The sequence below is a fragment of the Chenopodium album genome, chromosome 3 (genome assembly GCF_948465745.1).
Source record: "Chenopodium album chromosome 3, dcCheAlbu1.1, whole genome shotgun sequence".
NCBI classification, from domain to species: Eukaryota; Viridiplantae; Streptophyta; class Magnoliopsida; order Caryophyllales; family Amaranthaceae; genus Chenopodium; species Chenopodium album.
The window spans coordinates 75,440,615-75,459,097 of NC_137836.1; the positions used below are offsets into that span (position 1 = coordinate 75,440,615).

Genomic DNA, 18,483 nt, shown 5'->3' on the forward strand with positions numbered 1-18,483 from the left:
CGAGCCGAGATGGCTATGAGAGTGTCCATGGAGGCTTTGGGTATGGGCAGAGGGACGCCGGTGGTGAAGCTATTATGGATTTTGCCCAATCATATGATTTAATTTTGGCTAATACTTGGTTTAAGAAGAGGGATTCACACTTGATAACTTTTCGGAATGGAGCAAATGCAACTCAAATAGACTTCCTGCTCACAAGGAGCATAGATAGACAAAGTTGCATAAACTGTAAGGTTATCCCAGGGGAGAGTGTGGTCACCCAACACCGGCTATTGGTAATGACTATTCGTCTGAAAGAGAAGGCGAAGAAAAAAGTTAGACAAGAAGAACCAAGGATAAGATGGTGGACCCTAAGGGATGCAAAAGCTAAGGTTTTTACAGCAAAGGTAATTGAAGAAGCGGATTGGGATGGAGAGGTGGATCCGGACATGACTTGGTTACGAATGAAGAACTGTTTCCTAAGAGTGGCCAAAGAGGTCTTAGGGGAAGTAAGGGGAAGAACTTCGGTACAGAGAGATACTTCGTGGTGGAATGAAGAGGTGAAAGCAGTAATTAAGCAAAAAAGGGAATGCTATCAAGCCTTAGGAAAATGTAGGAGTGATGAAACCTTTGCAGCGTATAAGGAGGCTAAGAGCAAGGCAAAGGCAGCTGTTCGCCAAGCAAAAGAAAAGGCATATCAGGAGGTTTATGAAAAGCTTGATTCCAAGGAGGGAGAAAGGATCATTTATAAGATGGAAAAGAGAAGACAAGAGGCAAGGAAGGATATTGGCATGGTGAAGTGTGTCAAAGATAAGAACCAAATGGTCCTAGTGCAAGAGGAGGGCATCAAGGACAGGTGGAAGAGGTACTTCGATGAATTATTTAATGGAAGTAATGGAGTTGTGATAGGAGATACCTCTATGAGTGATGAAGAAATCAACATGGAGTATGTGCGAAGGATTAGGAGAGTAGAGGTGGAGATTGCACTGAGGAAGATGAAACCTAAGAAGGCGGTTGGCCCTGATGGGGTACCGATAGAGGTGTGGAGGTGTTTGGGTAAGATTGGTATTGATTGGTTAACAAACCTTTTCAACAAGATATGGACGGCTACAAGGATCCCACAAGATTGGAGGAAGAGCACCTTGGTCCCGGTTTATAAAAACAAAGGAGACGCTCAAGATTGTTCTAACTATCGAGGAATTAAGCTTATGAGCCATACTATGAAGTTGTGGGAAAGGGTGATTGAACAAAGGTTGAGGGCATGCACAAGCATTTCAGATAACCAATTTGGTTTTATGCCTGGGAGATCTACTATGGAGGCAATCCATTTGATAAGACAAATGATGGAGTTTTATAGGGTAAAGAAGAAAGATCTTCATATGGTCTTTATTGATTTAGAGAAGGCATATGACAAGGTGCCAAGAGAGATACTTTGGTGGGCAATGTTGAAGAAAGGTATCCCACGAAGGTATGTAGACCTAGTTAAGGATATGTATCGGGATGTGTCAACAAATGTGAGGACATGCGGAGGGTTGACAAAAGATTTCCCTATTACAATCGGATTGCATCAAGGGTCTGCATTAAGCCCTTTTCTTTTTGCAACGGTTCTAGATGAATTAACTAGACCAATTCAAGATGAGGTTCCATGGTGTATGCTGTTCGCAGATGATATCGTTTTGGTGGATGAGACTAAGGATGGGGTTAATGTCAAGTTGGAGCAATGGAGGCAAAGGTTGGAATCTAGAGGGTTTAAGCTAAGTCGGAGTAAGACTGAATATTTGGTATGTCGTTTTGGCACTCAGAGGGGGACAAGCAATGAAGTGGTGAGTTTGGATGGAAAGGATTTGACCATGAGTGAATGTTTTAAGTACCTAGGGTCGATCATCCAGAAGAATGGTGACATTGATCAAGACGTGACCCACAGGATTAAGTCAGGGTGGCTTAAATGGAGAGCGGCCACGGGAGTGTTATGCGACCGCAGCATTCCCTTAAAGTTGAAGGGAAAATTCTACAGGACTGCCATAAGACCAGTGTTGCTCTATGGTACAGAATGTTGGGCTTCTAAGAAAGAGCATATTAAAAAGATGGAGGTTACGGAAATGCGCATGTTAAGGTGGATGTGTGGAAACACTTTAAGAGATAGAATCAGAAATGAGGTTATTCGCAAGAAAGTAGGTGTGGCGGGCATTGTAGATAAATTAAGGGAAAATCGTCTGCGTTGGTTTGGACATGTAAGACGGAGACCCGAGGGTGCACCGGTGCGAAGAGTGGAAGAGTGGGACCATGGAGGGATTAAACGAGGAAGAGGGAGACCAAAGATGACTTGGTTGGAAGGAGTGAGGAAGGATATGAAGTGCATGGATTTACGTGAGGATGAAGTTTTGGATCGTAAGGGATGGAGGAGAAAGATTTATGTTGATGACTACACGGAATAATCAAATTTGGTTCATGTTAGCCGACCCCACTTTTGGGATTAAGGCTTTGATTGATTGATTGATTGATATCTTGTACAACAATATATTCTTTAATTAGTCTAATCCAAATGATGGGTTAATTGCCAAGAAATAGTAGAAATGACACCTCAAGATATAAAAAATTATCATCAACCTACTACTCAATCAGAAACTTTGTAATACATTCTAATTCAATACAATAAGAGAAAAGCAATGCACTTGAACAACTCAAATATTGTTACATACTACCTTCATTACATATTATTTGCAACGATTTGACAAAAAGTAGAGAGGAAAAATATCTAATCGTTGCAAATAATATGTAACGGAGGTCGTAATTAAAAATAAATAAATAAATAAATAACCCATATATTTGTAAACAATAATTATGACAAGCTATAGCCATAACATCCCCTTTCCTTCATTTTAAAACATTAATAGTATCTTCAAATTTTAGGGATAAAAGGAATACAAAGCACTAAATCAAAGATACGAAACGAGCGAGGTAGGTGCAGACTTTCCCCTGTGTTGCCATACTCATATCCAACATTCTTACCATCTAATAGAACATACTCCGATAAATAATTCCATCATCCAATTAGAAAATACAAAGTTAGGTTATGTAGACATCAAGACATGTAGGGTGAACATATACGACTATACGAGACATTTATGATTTTGAATCTACGGAGTAATGCCTAATTTTCTGTCCATTTATTCTTGATAGACATGACTTCTGTTGTACGTATCAGTCCATTAACCACCAAAGTCATTCTCATATTCACTTCAGCTAAAACAAATACGGAATATTTTATCATTTGTAAAAAATAAATTATCGCTAATATCAATTAACTAATTTATTACTCCATACTTCCTCTGTTCTTTTTTACTTGACATGTTTCTTTTATCACGCTTGCCAATGCAAAACTTTAACGGTTAATAACTTTAATTCTCCATAATTAAAAAATACAAAAGTTATATATTATGATAGTTCTTATTGAGACGAATTCAAAATGATCAACATAAATATGTTTTTCCTTACATATTATTCACAAAACGCGGTCAAAGGAGGGGTGATAAATAGTGTAAAAGTCAAAGCGGGTCAAGTAAAAAAGCACGGAGGAAGTATATGTTTATAAAAGGGGCAGTCGTACTATTGAAAGAGCCGGTTTGGCCGGTTGAGGGTATCGATGTCCTTAACACTAGGGATGGGAGACTTGTGTATTGGGGAAGAGAGTCAAGTCATTAATGACTAGTACAACGACTTAGCTCTCCTCGACGACTTGGTTTAGAAAACGACATCATTGGTGGGAAACACACCTTAAACATTACACCCTACTATTCTTAGATGACGTTGCTTCTTTGATGCTACTGTATTATATCAAGGGAAATTTCTGCTATAAAACCATAGGAGTAAAACAAAGAGGGTATACTATTGCCTATTGGTGGGTCCAAATTTAATTAAAAGGACGTTACTTTGCAATTGCAAAGAAGAAAGCCTAAAAGGCTAAAACTTGATGTTTACATAAGAAGGAAAAAAAAAAAAAAAAAAAAACCAAAAAAGTTGAAAGGAAAAAGCTTAAAAGTTAGATGTTAACACTTTACATCTTTTTCCTAAATCTTGTTTTAGCATAAAATAAGAGATTAATGTAATCTAAGCTAAAAATCTACAACGGGTGGAAACATCAAATATTCTTTTTTGCTTATCTAATATTTAATGGCTTAATTATGTTGTAATGGACTAATGGGTGCCGGGTCTCAACGGCTAAATATACCCGGCAGTTGAACTACTGAGTAGCACTTTTTTTTTTTTTTTTTTTTTTTTTTTTTTTTTTTTTTTTTTTTCTTGGTAGGTTGCACCAAAGCATAATGAGATAAGTGATTCTTTTATCTTATAGAGATCTTGACTTCTCGAGGCTATGTTTTATTTTAATTGTTATTTAGTACAAACAATTTCCTCACAAATGTCATGGAAAATATGAATTAGAGATAAAATAGTGCAAGTGTTCAACCTCGGGAGAAATGATGGAGAGAAAAAAAAATTCTAAAAATAATGGAGTATAACAATTAAATTGAGACAAAGTGTTTTTTTTTTTAAATTTTTTTTTAATTTTTTTTTTTATATTTATTTCTTTTGGATATGTAACCTTAATCCTTGCATTCATCTAACTTTACTTTAGTTAGCAACTGAAATGTATTTGTGCTAATGTGTGAAATAAACAGCTACAATAGATAAAAACAACATGTAATGTAACTTGCACTAAACACATATTTGACATAAACATCAATACAAACTCAATAGAAAAGTTACTTAATATACTCTTTACGGAGCGTTTGGCAAGTGGAAATGAAAATTTGGGGATTAGAGGAATGGAAATTGAATTGTTATTTATATAGTTGGGAATTCAATAAAATATTGACAATCCTTTGAGTGGGTTGGGAAGGGAATTGATTGAGAATAAAATTGCAAATTTACAATAATACCCTTACTAATGTTATATCCTTAAACTTTCATTAATGACAAAATGGCCCTTTTTACTTTATTCCCAATTTCCATCTCTATTACTTACCCCCAAGGTAACAAAATCATGGGAATAGAGCAATTTTATTCCCATTCCCAATACCACCTACATTTCCCCTTACCACAAAACAAACAAGGTAATATATACTCCTACCTCCTCCATACATACCAAACACCCCCTTAAGAGTCGGGGATGACAAATGCAAGTTTGACCTTACATCTGACTCCAATCTAACTAAAAATCCTAGCATTCGACTTCAACTCGACTTTCAATTTTATTTTGACCTAATTATCAATAGCAACCAAATACATAATCAATGTCAATATATATATATATATATATATATATATATATATATATATATATATATATATATATATATATATATATGAAAGCTTGAGTCGGATCGGATAAGTCGAATCTAACTCCGACTCTTCTTTGACTCGAAGTCAGATTTTTGTAAATAAAGTCGAATTTAAATTATTACTATTTCTCGGATTCAACTCGGTTTTTTTTTTTCTTTGAATGGACCAAGGCTGAATCCGGACTGCATTGTCTTCCCTACGTAAGAATTATTACTCCCTCCGTCCCAAAATAAGTGGGATGTTGGACTTTTTTTTTTCAAAATTCATTTATTCAACTTCAACTATAATTTTTTACAAACATAGTGAAAATAAATTTACATAAAATATGTTGTTCAATAGGTATTAATACAAACATACGTACTCCCTCCGTGTTTTTTTAAGTGTTACACTTTGACGGGTACATAGTTTTAGGCAATTTATTTGACTTAGATAAAATAAGAGGAAAGTAGGGTGGTTGGAGTATTTTGGAGTATTAAAAAATTGAAAAAAAGATAGTAGGGTTAATAGTTTATTGAAAAGTAATGAATGTGAGAGGAGAGATATAATAATAATAAAAAATAGTAGTGGGTTTGGGTGGGGACCATGAGAGGAGAGGTATAAAATATAATGTAGCTTTTTGCCAAAAAAGGAAGTGTAACACTTATAAAAACACGGTCGGATTTAGTAAGTGTAACACTTAAAAGAAACAACGAATAATTTTATTTTATTTTGCGGGTGTTAGTTAGATATTCGAAGGAGATATTTAACAACCGTATATTTAATTTAATTAATATAAATAAAGTCAAATTAATGTATCGTCAATTGTGCAAAGTTTGACTTTGTCAGTTTCCATGGGACAAAAGGAGTACTCCTTTCATGATTTAATAAGAGTTTCAATTTGACTTTTTTTCACTATTCACATAATGGTTTTGACTCGATTAATTTACTAACCTATAAAAAACAAATGTTATTGTATAACACATTGTTGTATTTGTAATAATGTATACTTTCATAATATCAATTTTCCTATTATTTTATTGATATATAATAAGATAAATTTATGGTCAAATTCATTTATCGACATACGTGTTTGATCAAAATATAACAATTATTTAAAAACGGAGGGAATATACTGAAATATCGGAAAAACTATCACCACATGACGTAATGGAAAACATTGAACCAACATGGCTTGTCCAAATGTGTCCAAGCCCAAACTCCATCCCAAATCTACTCGGCCCATTCCTACATCTCTCTCTCTCTACTCCATACCACACTCTGACTCATCCATCATTTCCTACACTTTCTCTCTCCTCCCACCACCATGACAACCACCATCCTCCGCCGCACCATCACCACCAACCTCCGCCATTTTCTCTCTCCTCCTTTACACCACCACCATCTCTCCACAACCCCACCACCCCCACCACAACCCCACTTCCCCAAATCCCAAACCCCCTCAGAAAAACAATTCCAAACATGGGTCAACTTCCTCAAACCCGGGTTCACCCCTTCGGACGTAAACCACGCCTTAAACTCCCAATCCGACCCCGATTTAGCCTTCGACATCTTCCGCTGGACCTCCCACCAACGCGGCTACACCCACGACTCCTCCACTTACCTCACCATGATCCACCTCGCCGTCGCCGGCCGCCGCCACCGCCACGCCGAAGCCCTCCTCGAGGAAGTTCTCGCCGGTGCTTGCCCTGTTAGTTTACCCCTTTACAATTCCTTGATTCGTTTCTGTTGTTCTCATCGTTGTTTGTTTAATCGTGCTTTTGATGTTTATAAGAAGATGATGAAGGCTGATAGTATTGATTGTAAGCCTAATTTGGAGACTTATGCTATGTTGTTTAATGTTTTGCTTAAGAAGTTTAATAAGTTGAATGTTAGTTATGTTTATTTGAATGCTGTGAGGTCTTTGAGTAAGCAGATGAAGGCGCTTGGTGTGGTGCCGGATACCTATGTGTTGAATATGATCATCAAGGCCTATGCTAAGTGTTTGCAGGTTGACGAGGCGGTACGAGTCTTTCGTGAGATGGGGTTGTATGGATGTGAGCCCAATGCGTTTAGTTATGGCTATTTGTTTAAGGGGTGTTGTGAGAAGGGGAGGGTGTGGCAGGGGTTTGGGTTTTTTAAGGAGATGAGGGAGAAAGGGTTGGTGCCCTCGAGTGGGGCGTATATGGTGTTAGTGTGTAGTTTGGCATTGGAGAGGAAGTTTGAGGACGCGGTTGAGGTTTTGCGTGATATGTTGGAGAATTCTTTGAAACCGGATTTGTTGACATATAGGACATTGTTGGAGGAGATGTGTAGGGATGGGAAGGGTATTGAGGCTTTAGAGCTTCTTGAGGAGTTTAGGAAGAAGGATGTTGCAATGGGGGAGAGGACTTATAATGAGCTGGTGGATTCCTTGCATTTTGTGGATCGGTAGTAGGGGATGTTGTTTGTGCTTGGTTCTTGTGGTCTGTATTGTGCTAATCAATTAAGAATTACATGGTATTAATGGAATTTGTCGCATAATATTGGATCATTTGGGTGTCATGTCAGGACGATGGAAACAATTCTATGATTGGCCATATGCAAAGTTTGGAGTTGTAGAATGTGATATGATGGTCTGGAATGTTGAGTCTTAAATCCAATTGCGTGAGCAACCTGTTTCCGGCTTCCTGCCTTCTTTTAGCTGAGAAATTGGACTCATACAGGAAGCTATTGGAGCCTTCTTTATGGTTACAGAATATGAGAAATTACAGGTCACAGATATTGCCTGCTAGTTTGTAAGTGCAAATGGAAGTCTCTCTTGGTTCAGCGAGCCATAGATGGATATATTATCATTTTTATGTTGGTTTCTTGGATTAGTTTGTAGCCGTCTAAGTGACCTACTCATCACAGTCTTCAGTGCAATGTCCATGGGATTCGAATCTTACAAATGTTATACAGACATGGCACTCTAGAGCAGGCCCTCAATTACAGCTTCTTGTAAGCTCTCAATGTATAGAAAAGATAGTTACTTCTAGCTATGCTTCGAGCTTCAAAGTTTTCATATATTGTAAATAGCATCTTCTGTAAGTTTTCTTTACTGTTATGAACCTTATTTTTTTTTTTTTTTTTTTTTTTTTTTTTTTTTTCTGGATTATATGACCAAAAGTATTTTCTTTAATTAGTATTGAACACATTATCATTGTTCTGGTTTGATGTTACTAAAGCATGTATTGATATTCAAGTGATTTTTATCTGTACCTTTTATTGTTTTAATTTGTAATTAACAATTGGCAAGTACTTCATTTGTGATGCGGCCTAAATCATAGAAGCATCTATAACCAGAAGCATGGAAATTTGAACAGGACTACTTGTAAAAATTCATGCAGAAATGTGTAAACAGTACAATACTACAATGTTTGGTTGTTTGAAATGTTACTATTCTTAAGTGAGCAATCACATCTCCAATCTGAAGGGTAGCATAAACAGGGACTGCAAGATAATTGAAATCCAAAGTTGTCTCATTGTTGTTGCCAATCAGTGTAGAAGGCAGGTGCGAATCTCATTCCCAGCAACTCTGCTGACAAGGTGAACGTCATCAAGAGGTACGTCTCCTTCTTCCCGCAAGGTCTGCATGTTTTAAAATCCTTCCATGCTCCTAGTGCTATTCCAGAATTGTAGGAGGCTGCTAATTAAGCTTACCGGGCACATTGCTGGTTCATACTTCGTAAGGTACTACAAGTAACAGAGGGGGAAAATATATAGAAACATTAGTCTCAAGAATACAACTACAGACTATAGAGTATTGATTAATGAAAGAGATAGATTAGGATTATACCTTCTGCTTTGGAGGATCTGGCGTGTCAAAGTAGAATATTACTGGTTCATATTTCGTAAATGGATTTTATAGGCAAATCTTGTTATTGAAGAAGAAACTAATTCCTGGAAAAACAAAGATTTGAAGAGTTTGAGAACTGAATAGGTAGGTACTCCAATAGTTGGGTAGTCACAGCCTCACAGGATTATTGATTAATTAGACTTTTCGTCGTCTATTCAGGAATGAGTTAGAATGTAGACCATATCACCACTTAATTGCTACAGCATTGTACTGAGTTAGCTATTTATTTAGTTGGGGTTAGTTTTACTTTTTATTATGTACTTCAAGTTCTATCCGAACTAGATCTGATCAAAGGAAAACAATCCAATCTTATTTGAAGAACAAGAAATCCTATCTACTACTATAATTTGAATCCGAACTTATTGTAGAAGCTTGCTTACCCCAAAATTAATGAGCCAGATTTAATCTGTTTTGGCCTTTCAGTTTTGTTAGTCCTTTGAAATTCAGTACTCCGTACTTGATACTCCCTCTGTCCCTAATTGTTTGCCCCAAACTATAAATGTACTTTATTAAGGCTTTGGGTAAAAATTGGTGCACATGGGTTGACACAAATATCAATGAGGAGAGAGATAGAGAGAGTGCATATGGGAAAACATGCCAAAAGTAGTATGGGGCAATCTTTTGGGGACACCTTAAAAAGGAAAGTGGAGCAAACAATTAGGGACAGAGGGAGTATGTAGTACGGAATACTTGAACTTAAAACAAAAACACTTGCATACATAAATTGCCTATTGGAATAAAGAAGACTCCAAATCATATCACAAACATGTCCTAAGAAAACAATCGCTTTTTTTTTTTTTTTTTCTCCTCTCTGATATGATATAAAGTACTAAATTCAATTGAGTACTTGTAGAAGAAGACCACCAAGAATAAAAGAGAAATTTCTCACCACATGATTCCTAACTATCCTACGCGATAACCTCAAATAGTGATACCCAAACTCATATTAAGACGGGCTAGACGGACAAAAGAGCCAATCTCAAATGTTTTTCTTTGAAACACATTACTCATTATCTTCAATTCGATGTTTTCATAACACCTCTATGTACATCTGAAGCATAAAAAAGCCCTCGAGAGGCTGAAATTCGACAATTGTGGCTCATCAATGAGATGAGAACATCACTCTCCACCAACCTCTACCATTTCCAAGGGCTTGCCACTAATATATACATAACAACATCACATAAATCAGTAGAATATTTCATCATCGACCTTCAAAGTAGGTAAAGCTTTCCCCCATTGGTGGTGTAGTAGGAGCACTAGAATGATAATTTACACTACTATAACCACTCATAGTTGTTGTCTCGCCTGCTTGCCATCTCTGAAGAGCTTGAGGAAGACTCATATCGATATTTATCCCAACATAATCATTGTCACCTTCCGACTCTGCAGGCCTCCACTGCTCCACCAGAGGAGATAGGACATTAACTGCGTGACTCATGTCAGGCCGTTGTTGTGGCTCCCTAGTCGTGCAGTGCCCTGATAGCTCAGCCACCTTGCAAATGCTTTCGAAAATTTCATCATCATCTGTTTCGAGTTTAGGGTCTATGGCTTTTCTGATGCCTTCTTTGGTGATGAGGACTCTTCTGAACCAGGTTGATAATTGTGCTTGTTCTTCTGGTAGGCTTTCGTCTAAGGCTTTTCTACCGGTTATTAGCTCCATCAAGACTACTCCGAATGCAAACACATCGACTTTGGTTGTTACTCTTCCAGTTGCTGCATTGAAATGTTGCATAATTAAACAAAAAAAAAAAGCCAAATTAGTTATGAGAATCATGCATAACTATTGATATAATTACAAAATGGAGAGTTATATGGCAGAATACATAGAAAGCGAAGCCATAAAAGAAAGGAAAAAAAAAACATTTTGGAAATAAAAATCGAAGGCCAAATGTAAGAAAGATCCATAATAAAACTTCATATTTTTCATTTTTATTTTTGGCTTATCTCAAACTAAAAAATCAAATGGGAAGGAGGGGAATTGGTTTATGAACTTACTTACCTGCATATTCGGGTGCAAGGTAGCCAAAGGTTCCTGCTAAACGCGTTTCCAAAGAGTATTTTCCTTGATCGGAAGCAGATTTCACCAATCCAAAGTCCGAAACCTTGGCTCTCATGTTATCACCAAGGAGTACATTTGACGGTTTTAAGTCCCTATGAATAAAGCTTTGTTGAGCCAAGCTATGAAGGTATTCAACACCTCTAGCAACATCCAAAGCGATCACAAGTCTTTGTTTCCACGTGAGAGGGGATCGCCCTGCTTGATCATACTCGAAAAGATGTTGTCCCAATGTTCCTTGAGGCATATACTCATAAACCACAATCCTCTCATTCCCATTGACACAATATCCTAACAGTGCCACCAAATGCCTATGTCTCACCTTAGTTAGAACCGTGATTTCTGCCTCAAACTCGCTCTTCCCTTTAGACCCTTGAAGGTTAGATTCCATCCTCTTAACCGCGATCCCAGTCCCATCTTGAAGAACTCCCTTGTAAACTATCCCAAACCCTCCTCGGCCTAGAATGTTACTATCACTGAAATTATCGGTCACCTCACGAAGGACTTCAATTGGGATGTTATCACCATGATCAAACAAAATTTGCCCGTTACTTAGCATACCACTTTTATCAATTGGACTTCCTTTAGAATATTTTCCATTTGGACTCGTCTTCAAAGCTTCCACCTTACTCTTCTTCCCCATGTAAAAATTGTACTTATTTGAGCCATACACCTTCATAAACAACCACCTCTTAAAACGCGGGTACAAGAGAACTCCTGCAGCTAGTACCAAAACCATAGCAGCAACAACAATCCCTGCGACCTCATAGGAAGAAAGACGCGATTTCAACGAATGTGAAGGACTACCATTTGTGTTAGAAGGAGAGTTAGTCGTCATATCAGGAGGTGACTTTAATGATTTAGTAGTATCAACATTAGTCCCTAAGAAAGGATTCCCATTAGTTATAACCTCAACTGTTTGAGAAAAGTTAGGTACTTTTCCTGTTAAGTTGTTGTTAGAAACATCAAACTTTTGCAACATTTTAAGGTTAGTTAAAACACTTGGTATTGTTCCAACAAGATCATTACCATTCAAAATGATTGAAGTTAATGAAGTTAGATTAGCAAACGACGGCGAGATTAACCCACCCCAATTCTGCTTAGCAAAGTTCACAACAACAACATTCCCTTTAGAGTCACAAGTTATATGAGCCCAATTCTTACAAGCATCATTTCCTTTCCACGAATCGGATAAATCGCTAGGGTAACCCAAGGAGCCTACAATATCAAGCAATGCAGTGACTTGAGGATCACAAGGGCCTGGTGTATCCTTACAAAAACTGTTAGTGAACCCAAGGGAGACTTGAACACCTCTCCCGAAAGCCGGCATTGGACCTTGAAGCTTGTTATTTTGCATAGAAACGTTTACCAAATGAGGTAGTTTGCTCAAAGAAGGTGGAACAACTCCGGTTAATTGATTATCCCTCAGTTGAAGATCGAACAATGAGGTGCAATTCGAAAGGTCGGGTATAGGACCAAAGAAGGCATTTTGTTGAACCCATAGTTGTGTTAAACTAGGCATTTTTCCTAGCACATCAAGGACTCCAGAGAGTCCTTGTTTTTGATTGTTTATGCATACAAATTGAATGCCTGACCCCGCGAAGGAGTCAGGCAAGGAACCGGTGAGGTTGTTGTAGGAGAGTCTTAGGTCTTTTAAGCTAGGCAAGGCCGCAAACATGTCAGGAATGGATCCAACCAAGTTTGTATTAGAGGCGCGAAACTCTTGCAAAGAGGACGACTCAGATAGCCCCCTGGGGATGCTCCAGGTAGGTAAAGGGTTGTCATTGATGCTTACTGTCTGGAGGTTTGGTAGGCCGACTAAGAAGTTGGAAGGTAGGATAGAGAATGAGTTACCATCGAGGAAAACCTCTTGAAGCTGAGTCATGTTAGCGAGGGGCGGGATGGTGCCTGTAAGGTGGTTGTTTTGGAGAGAAAGAGATTGTAGGCTAGAGAGTTGGTTGATTTCTGAGGGTATGGTACCAGATATGGATCTAGAGGCGAGGCTAATGGAAATGACTCGATTGGAGGAATCACAACTTACGCCTTGCCATTTACATGGGTTGGAGCTTGACCAGTTAGGGGTTGGGTCTAAGGTGGTTGATAGTTTCTTCATTATGGCTGCGTCGTCAGCGGTGGCAAGGGAAAGGGTGGAGAGAAAGAGGAAGAAGACGACAGCGATAACCGCCATGGTGGTGGTGGTGGTGTGGTGTTTGTCGTCATCTTCTTCCATGTCTCTCTCTCTCTCTCCAGAGGAGAGGATGAATGAATGAAGGAGGTGAAGAGAGAAAAAGAGGAGAGAATGAAGGCAAGTTTTTGTGATGGGAGCTTAATTTGAGGGGTAATTAATTAATAATGAATGGTTTATGGTTGTTAGAAGAAAGGTAATAATATGTTATATATCTATGTGTAGTTGTTTTAATGTAGCTTATTAATTTGCAATTTTACATGCATATAGAGGATTTTTTTTTTTTAAAAAAAAAAAAAAATTATATTACTACAACTAGATTATAACCCACGTAATAAATTTAAATTTATGTTAATTTTTGACTTGATCTATTTGATCCAAAAACTTTGGAATTTGGCAGGACAAAAAAAATGTAAGGAGCTAGCGATTTAATCTTCCATATAGCTAATTGAGAGATAAAAACCTTAATCTAGTCGTGTACCTCTTGAATTGATCAATGTTCTTATCATAACAGTTGTGATTAATCAAAATATAGAATTAATACACCGCATGTTCAACAACTTTTTTTATTTTTGGTAATACTAAACTAATTTAGTTGATATTGTTTTCTATTAACGATTGTCAATTCGTTGATTATTTAATTTTCTATTTGGTTATATTTTACGGATTATGTCCTTTCCCCACTTTCCCCTAAGATTTTAAGTAAACCCCTAAAAATGCAAATCGATAAATCTAATTATTCCTCTAGCAACCAATAATATGAACTTCATTCACCATAACTATTTTCAACATATGAGTTATAATATAAGAAAAATACTTGTAAAGCCAATGTTATCACAACATTGTTAACTTGTTGCTATATATATGGGTTATTCACTTATTTGTTCTATCGTTGAAACTTCTTATATTGATATTAGTATAGTCTATACGATAAGGAGTATTGGTAATTGACAAAGGTTATACCTGCATTACTAGTACAACCAAATTTTCGAAGATATACTAAGCAAGGCTTGGTGTAATTGGTGAGAAATTCACCTCGTAACCTTAAGGTTACAAGGTCAAATCCTCTCAATTGCGGTACTTAAGGCTAAGAATCCCTTACCTTTCTACCTCACTTCTAAGTATCTAACCTATAAATACAAGATAAAAATAAAAATAAAAATCACGAGGATTGAAATTATGAATAAACTCGAAAGTGATTCAACTGTTCAACCCCATATTTAGGTTAACTAATAAGTTATTGACCCAACCCAAACTCGGACCTATTGACCCATACAACCTTTTAAAATTCACATCTTGACACATTGACAAACGGGTATAAGTCGATAAAGGAACTGAGGTGGGAAAGAGTTGCAGTAAATCAAGAAACAATGGCGAGAGTATTCGGGATCTTACTTTTTCTTGCGCTGATCGCATTAGGTAACTATTTTCGTTCTTCCCCTGTCTTCTTCTCTAATTTCAACTCCCATTTTTTTTTGGATCTGACATTCTGAATAAACCCCATTAATGTACAGGTACAGCTTATGCTAAAAAGTCAGATGATGTCAAAGAATTACAGATCGGTGTCAAGGTATAACCTTTCTTTCTTATTTCTGATATGATGCATTCAACTTTGTATTTTCTGATCTTTAATTGAAGCTATGTAATTATCTCGTTGATGGGTTTGCTATTTTTATTGGGAATATGATGCTGATTTTGTTACTTCTTTTGAATTGATTGAAATAAAATGAAATGATATGTATTGATTATCGTTAAGATGAACTGATTTATATTGATTTTAACTATATGACTGATTTTTATTGAATTTAATAATTAAAATTGATAGTGTATGAATAATTTATTTCAGAGTTGAGAAGAGAAGAGCCTTAGCCAATTTATTCCTGCATTTATGGATTAAAATTAATATCCTATGCTTAATTAAAATTTTAGCACCATTTTCTTCAATAAGGTTTTAATCACAAGGTTTTCAGTGAAAAAATTCAATTTTAATTTTACTGTAGTTGTATGACTGGTAAGCTATGTTCAATGTGCTTTGTTGGTTTACTAATCTGTTACTTTTGTTTTCGGATGATGTTTTGAGCAATTATATTTAGAGATTCTGGATTTTACTACGTAGTACGTATGTGTTTCGTTTTGTTTGAATTAGTTGTCATTAACTTTAGCTCTAGGCTCGAACAACATATGCATTGGAAACACCATCCCTTGGTGTTCAGGTGCCCCATACGGTCTAATACTCTTATTCTTGCGTATGTGCTCTTATATACAAGTAGTTATTTCGTATATATGGTAGGAACTTACCGTCTTCTTTGATTATTACAGTATAAGCCAGCATCTTGTGAGACCAAGGCTCACAAAGGTGATAAAGTCAAGGTCCACTATCGGGTTAGTCTTCTTCTTGCTTATTTTTCATTTGTAAAGTTTTGATTAGTTCATCAAACTTGCTGCACAATGTAGCTTGTGAAGATTACTACAACAATTTGTATAGAGCTACAAACAACTTCAAGAATGGTGTACTGACACTATCTATTATTTACCTCATTTGGCAGGGACAACTGACAGATGGGACTGTTTTTGATTCCAGCTTTGAAAGGGGTGACCCTATTGAGTTTCAACTTGGTAGTGGCCAAGTGATCAAAGGTACCCTGAAACTTGCTAATTTTATGTCAGTTTTGTTTCCAACTGTATAGTACAGCAAACATGATTTTAGATTTGTAGTATTCCAAAAAAAATGTGATGATTCTTACTGATAGAACCATTTTACAGTTTTAAATTATGTTTATATGTAAGATGTTGCTCCAGCTCACCTACCTGCCTTCCCCTCTACAATTTACATACCCTGAGTCAAAACAATTGTTGATTCACTTCTTACTTGTTTGGGTTTGAGCAAATATACAATTGTTGATAATCTTTGTATGTAATCGATACAGTCAATACACCAACAAGGCATTAACTTGGGTGGTTGTTTAGATGTTTAACTTCTTCCAATTTTCAGAAGTATTCATGTGACCTAAATTGAAACATCCATGTGTCCAAGTAAACTTTATTTGAAATGAGGATTTCAAGGTAAAACTTGAAAGGAAGTGTGCTTTTAACCCTTGCATAGTTGCACTTATCGGTATGATGCTACTAGAAGCTAATATCATCAAGTCAAAACATTTTGTACCTCATTGTTACTTTATTCTCTGTACCAATTATTTGAAAAAGGGGATGGGCAAGGACTAAGGAATTAATTCCTTATGGTACCACACACCATGATACTCCTGTCGTATCATGTTGGTTGTCCTTCGTATATTATGTCTCCATACTATTGTTTCTTCTTGGTCAATGAATGCTTATTCACCTAGTCATCTCTTTCAATTCCATTCTAACCTCTTATTGATTGAATCTCTTTCATAAGAAGTAAAATAGGTTAGTCACTGTAGCTTGTAGAATAGGAGGCAGTAGAAATTTTGAACTCAAATATTATCATCTTATTTTTGTCAACCTGTTGCCTTTTTCTCTGTGCATGTGCCATGTATTTGTCGTTAATGTTGCTAAACTTCAATTATTGTATTCACTCGGACGTTGGAACAAATATGTATTTCATTAATATCTTTTCAAATTTCAACTATTATGTTTCATGACTAGTTGGGTTTAAGATGTAAAACTTGTTGCTAAAAATTTTATGATTTCAAGACATGTAAAGTAAGATTCTAGTTGGGTTTGTCGAGGACATCTAAAGTAAGATGTAAAACTTGTTGCTAAATTTTATTTTGATTTCGGTCAAACTAAGATGTAAATTTTTACTCTTTGAAGGTGACCTAAGATTTGGGATCAAATATGGACTCAATCATCGTCCTTTATATTGACTCTTTATGAACCAAAGATTAAGCTGGTAATAACAATTATGTTAATGCAGGTTGGGACCAGGGACTGTTGGGGATGTGTGTGGGCGAGAAAAGGAAATTGAAAATACCTGCAAAGCTCGGTTATGGGGAGCAAGGATCTCCCCCAACTATTCCAGGTACACTTATTTGATTTATTCAATCATGGCAAAACTTTTGTTTTCTACTTTTTCTCTAGTTTCCTTGTAGTTCCGTCAGATGACCAATAAATACTGTTTTAATTCTGCATCTTAATTCGTTATATTACATCTGATTATGTACTCTTTAGAATTAGGTTGCATTATGAATGTTAAAAAAGTTCTTGTCTATGTAAAATCCTCAGTTTTTACACTTAGCTGTTGTATTGGAAAATTACTTCCAAATATTACTCGTAATATAATTTCTTTTAAGATTCTTAATTATTGTGTGATGTTCTGTTTTGCAATTCCTAAACTCCCTTTATGTTTGCAGGTGGAGCAACTCTTATCTTCGACACTGAGCTTGTTTCCGTGAATGGGGCACCATCTAATGGAGCTGAAGACATTGATGATATTGAAGACTTCGATGATGAGGAACTATAGACTGGGAAGAGCAGTAGCTTAGATTTTGTGCGCAAAGTAGACATATAACGGTATTGAGTTGCGCAGAATAGTTTGTAGCTTTTTGTTGACGTCCTTTTCTTATCATTTAAGCAGGAGGTCCATCTTGTTAAACCTTGTTGAATTGAGAGATCATAAAAATTTCACTTTTACCGAGTAGTTCGTATTAGAAATGGGGAAATAACCTTGTCTTCCATCTATTTTGCTTAGCTATATAATGTTGATGCACTAAGCATAAGGTTTTTTTTATTTTTGCATTTTTATTTTTTTATTTTTTTATTCACAAAAGCAAGCACAAGTTGAATTTATGATGGAGTAAACCAACCACAAAAATTACAAATCCAACATGTGTTCATCATCCTAAAATCAATTGGGAATACTTAAGTGTAAAGCAAACCATCATTAGGAAGATTGCAAGATAAAGATAAATTGAATTTATGTTAGAGGCATAGAGCAATTAGACTAACCAATTGATTGCCCATAGCCCCAAACCATTTGGCATCATATTGGAAGTTTAGAACCACCCCCAACGAAAAGGTGTGACTTGTGAGCACGTTGAGCTAGTTTAGAATGACCGATGCATTGGAGGAGATGTCGTTTCTTTATAA

The 18,483-nt window shown here is 36.5% G+C and overlaps 1 protein-coding gene and 2 pseudogenes across 1 annotated transcript; 2 read left to right on the forward strand and 1 right to left on the reverse strand.

Annotated features, from left to right (window-relative positions):
• The first annotated feature begins 6,418 nt into the window (after positions 1-6,418).
• On the forward strand, positions 6,419-8,424 carry LOC145617120 (pentatricopeptide repeat-containing protein At3g25210, mitochondrial pseudogene; annotated as a pseudogene).
• Positions 8,425-10,373: 1,949 nt separating this feature from the next.
• LOC145625386 (receptor-like kinase TMK4 pseudogene) lies at positions 10,374-13,458 on the reverse strand (annotated as a pseudogene).
• A 1,225-nt stretch (positions 13,459-14,683) lies between these two features.
• Positions 14,684-18,027, forward strand: LOC145617126 (peptidyl-prolyl cis-trans isomerase FKBP15-1-like). The gene is made up of 6 exons (XM_081671812.1): positions 14,684-14,832; positions 14,928-14,983; positions 15,733-15,795; positions 15,960-16,050; positions 17,312-17,416; positions 17,748-18,027. Exons 1-6 carry the CDS (start codon positions 14,784-14,786, stop codon positions 17,855-17,857), a joined length of 474 nt encoding a protein of 157 aa, XP_081527938.1. The 5' UTR covers positions 14,684-14,783; the 3' UTR covers positions 17,858-18,027.
• The last annotated feature ends 456 nt before the right edge of the window (positions 18,028-18,483 follow it).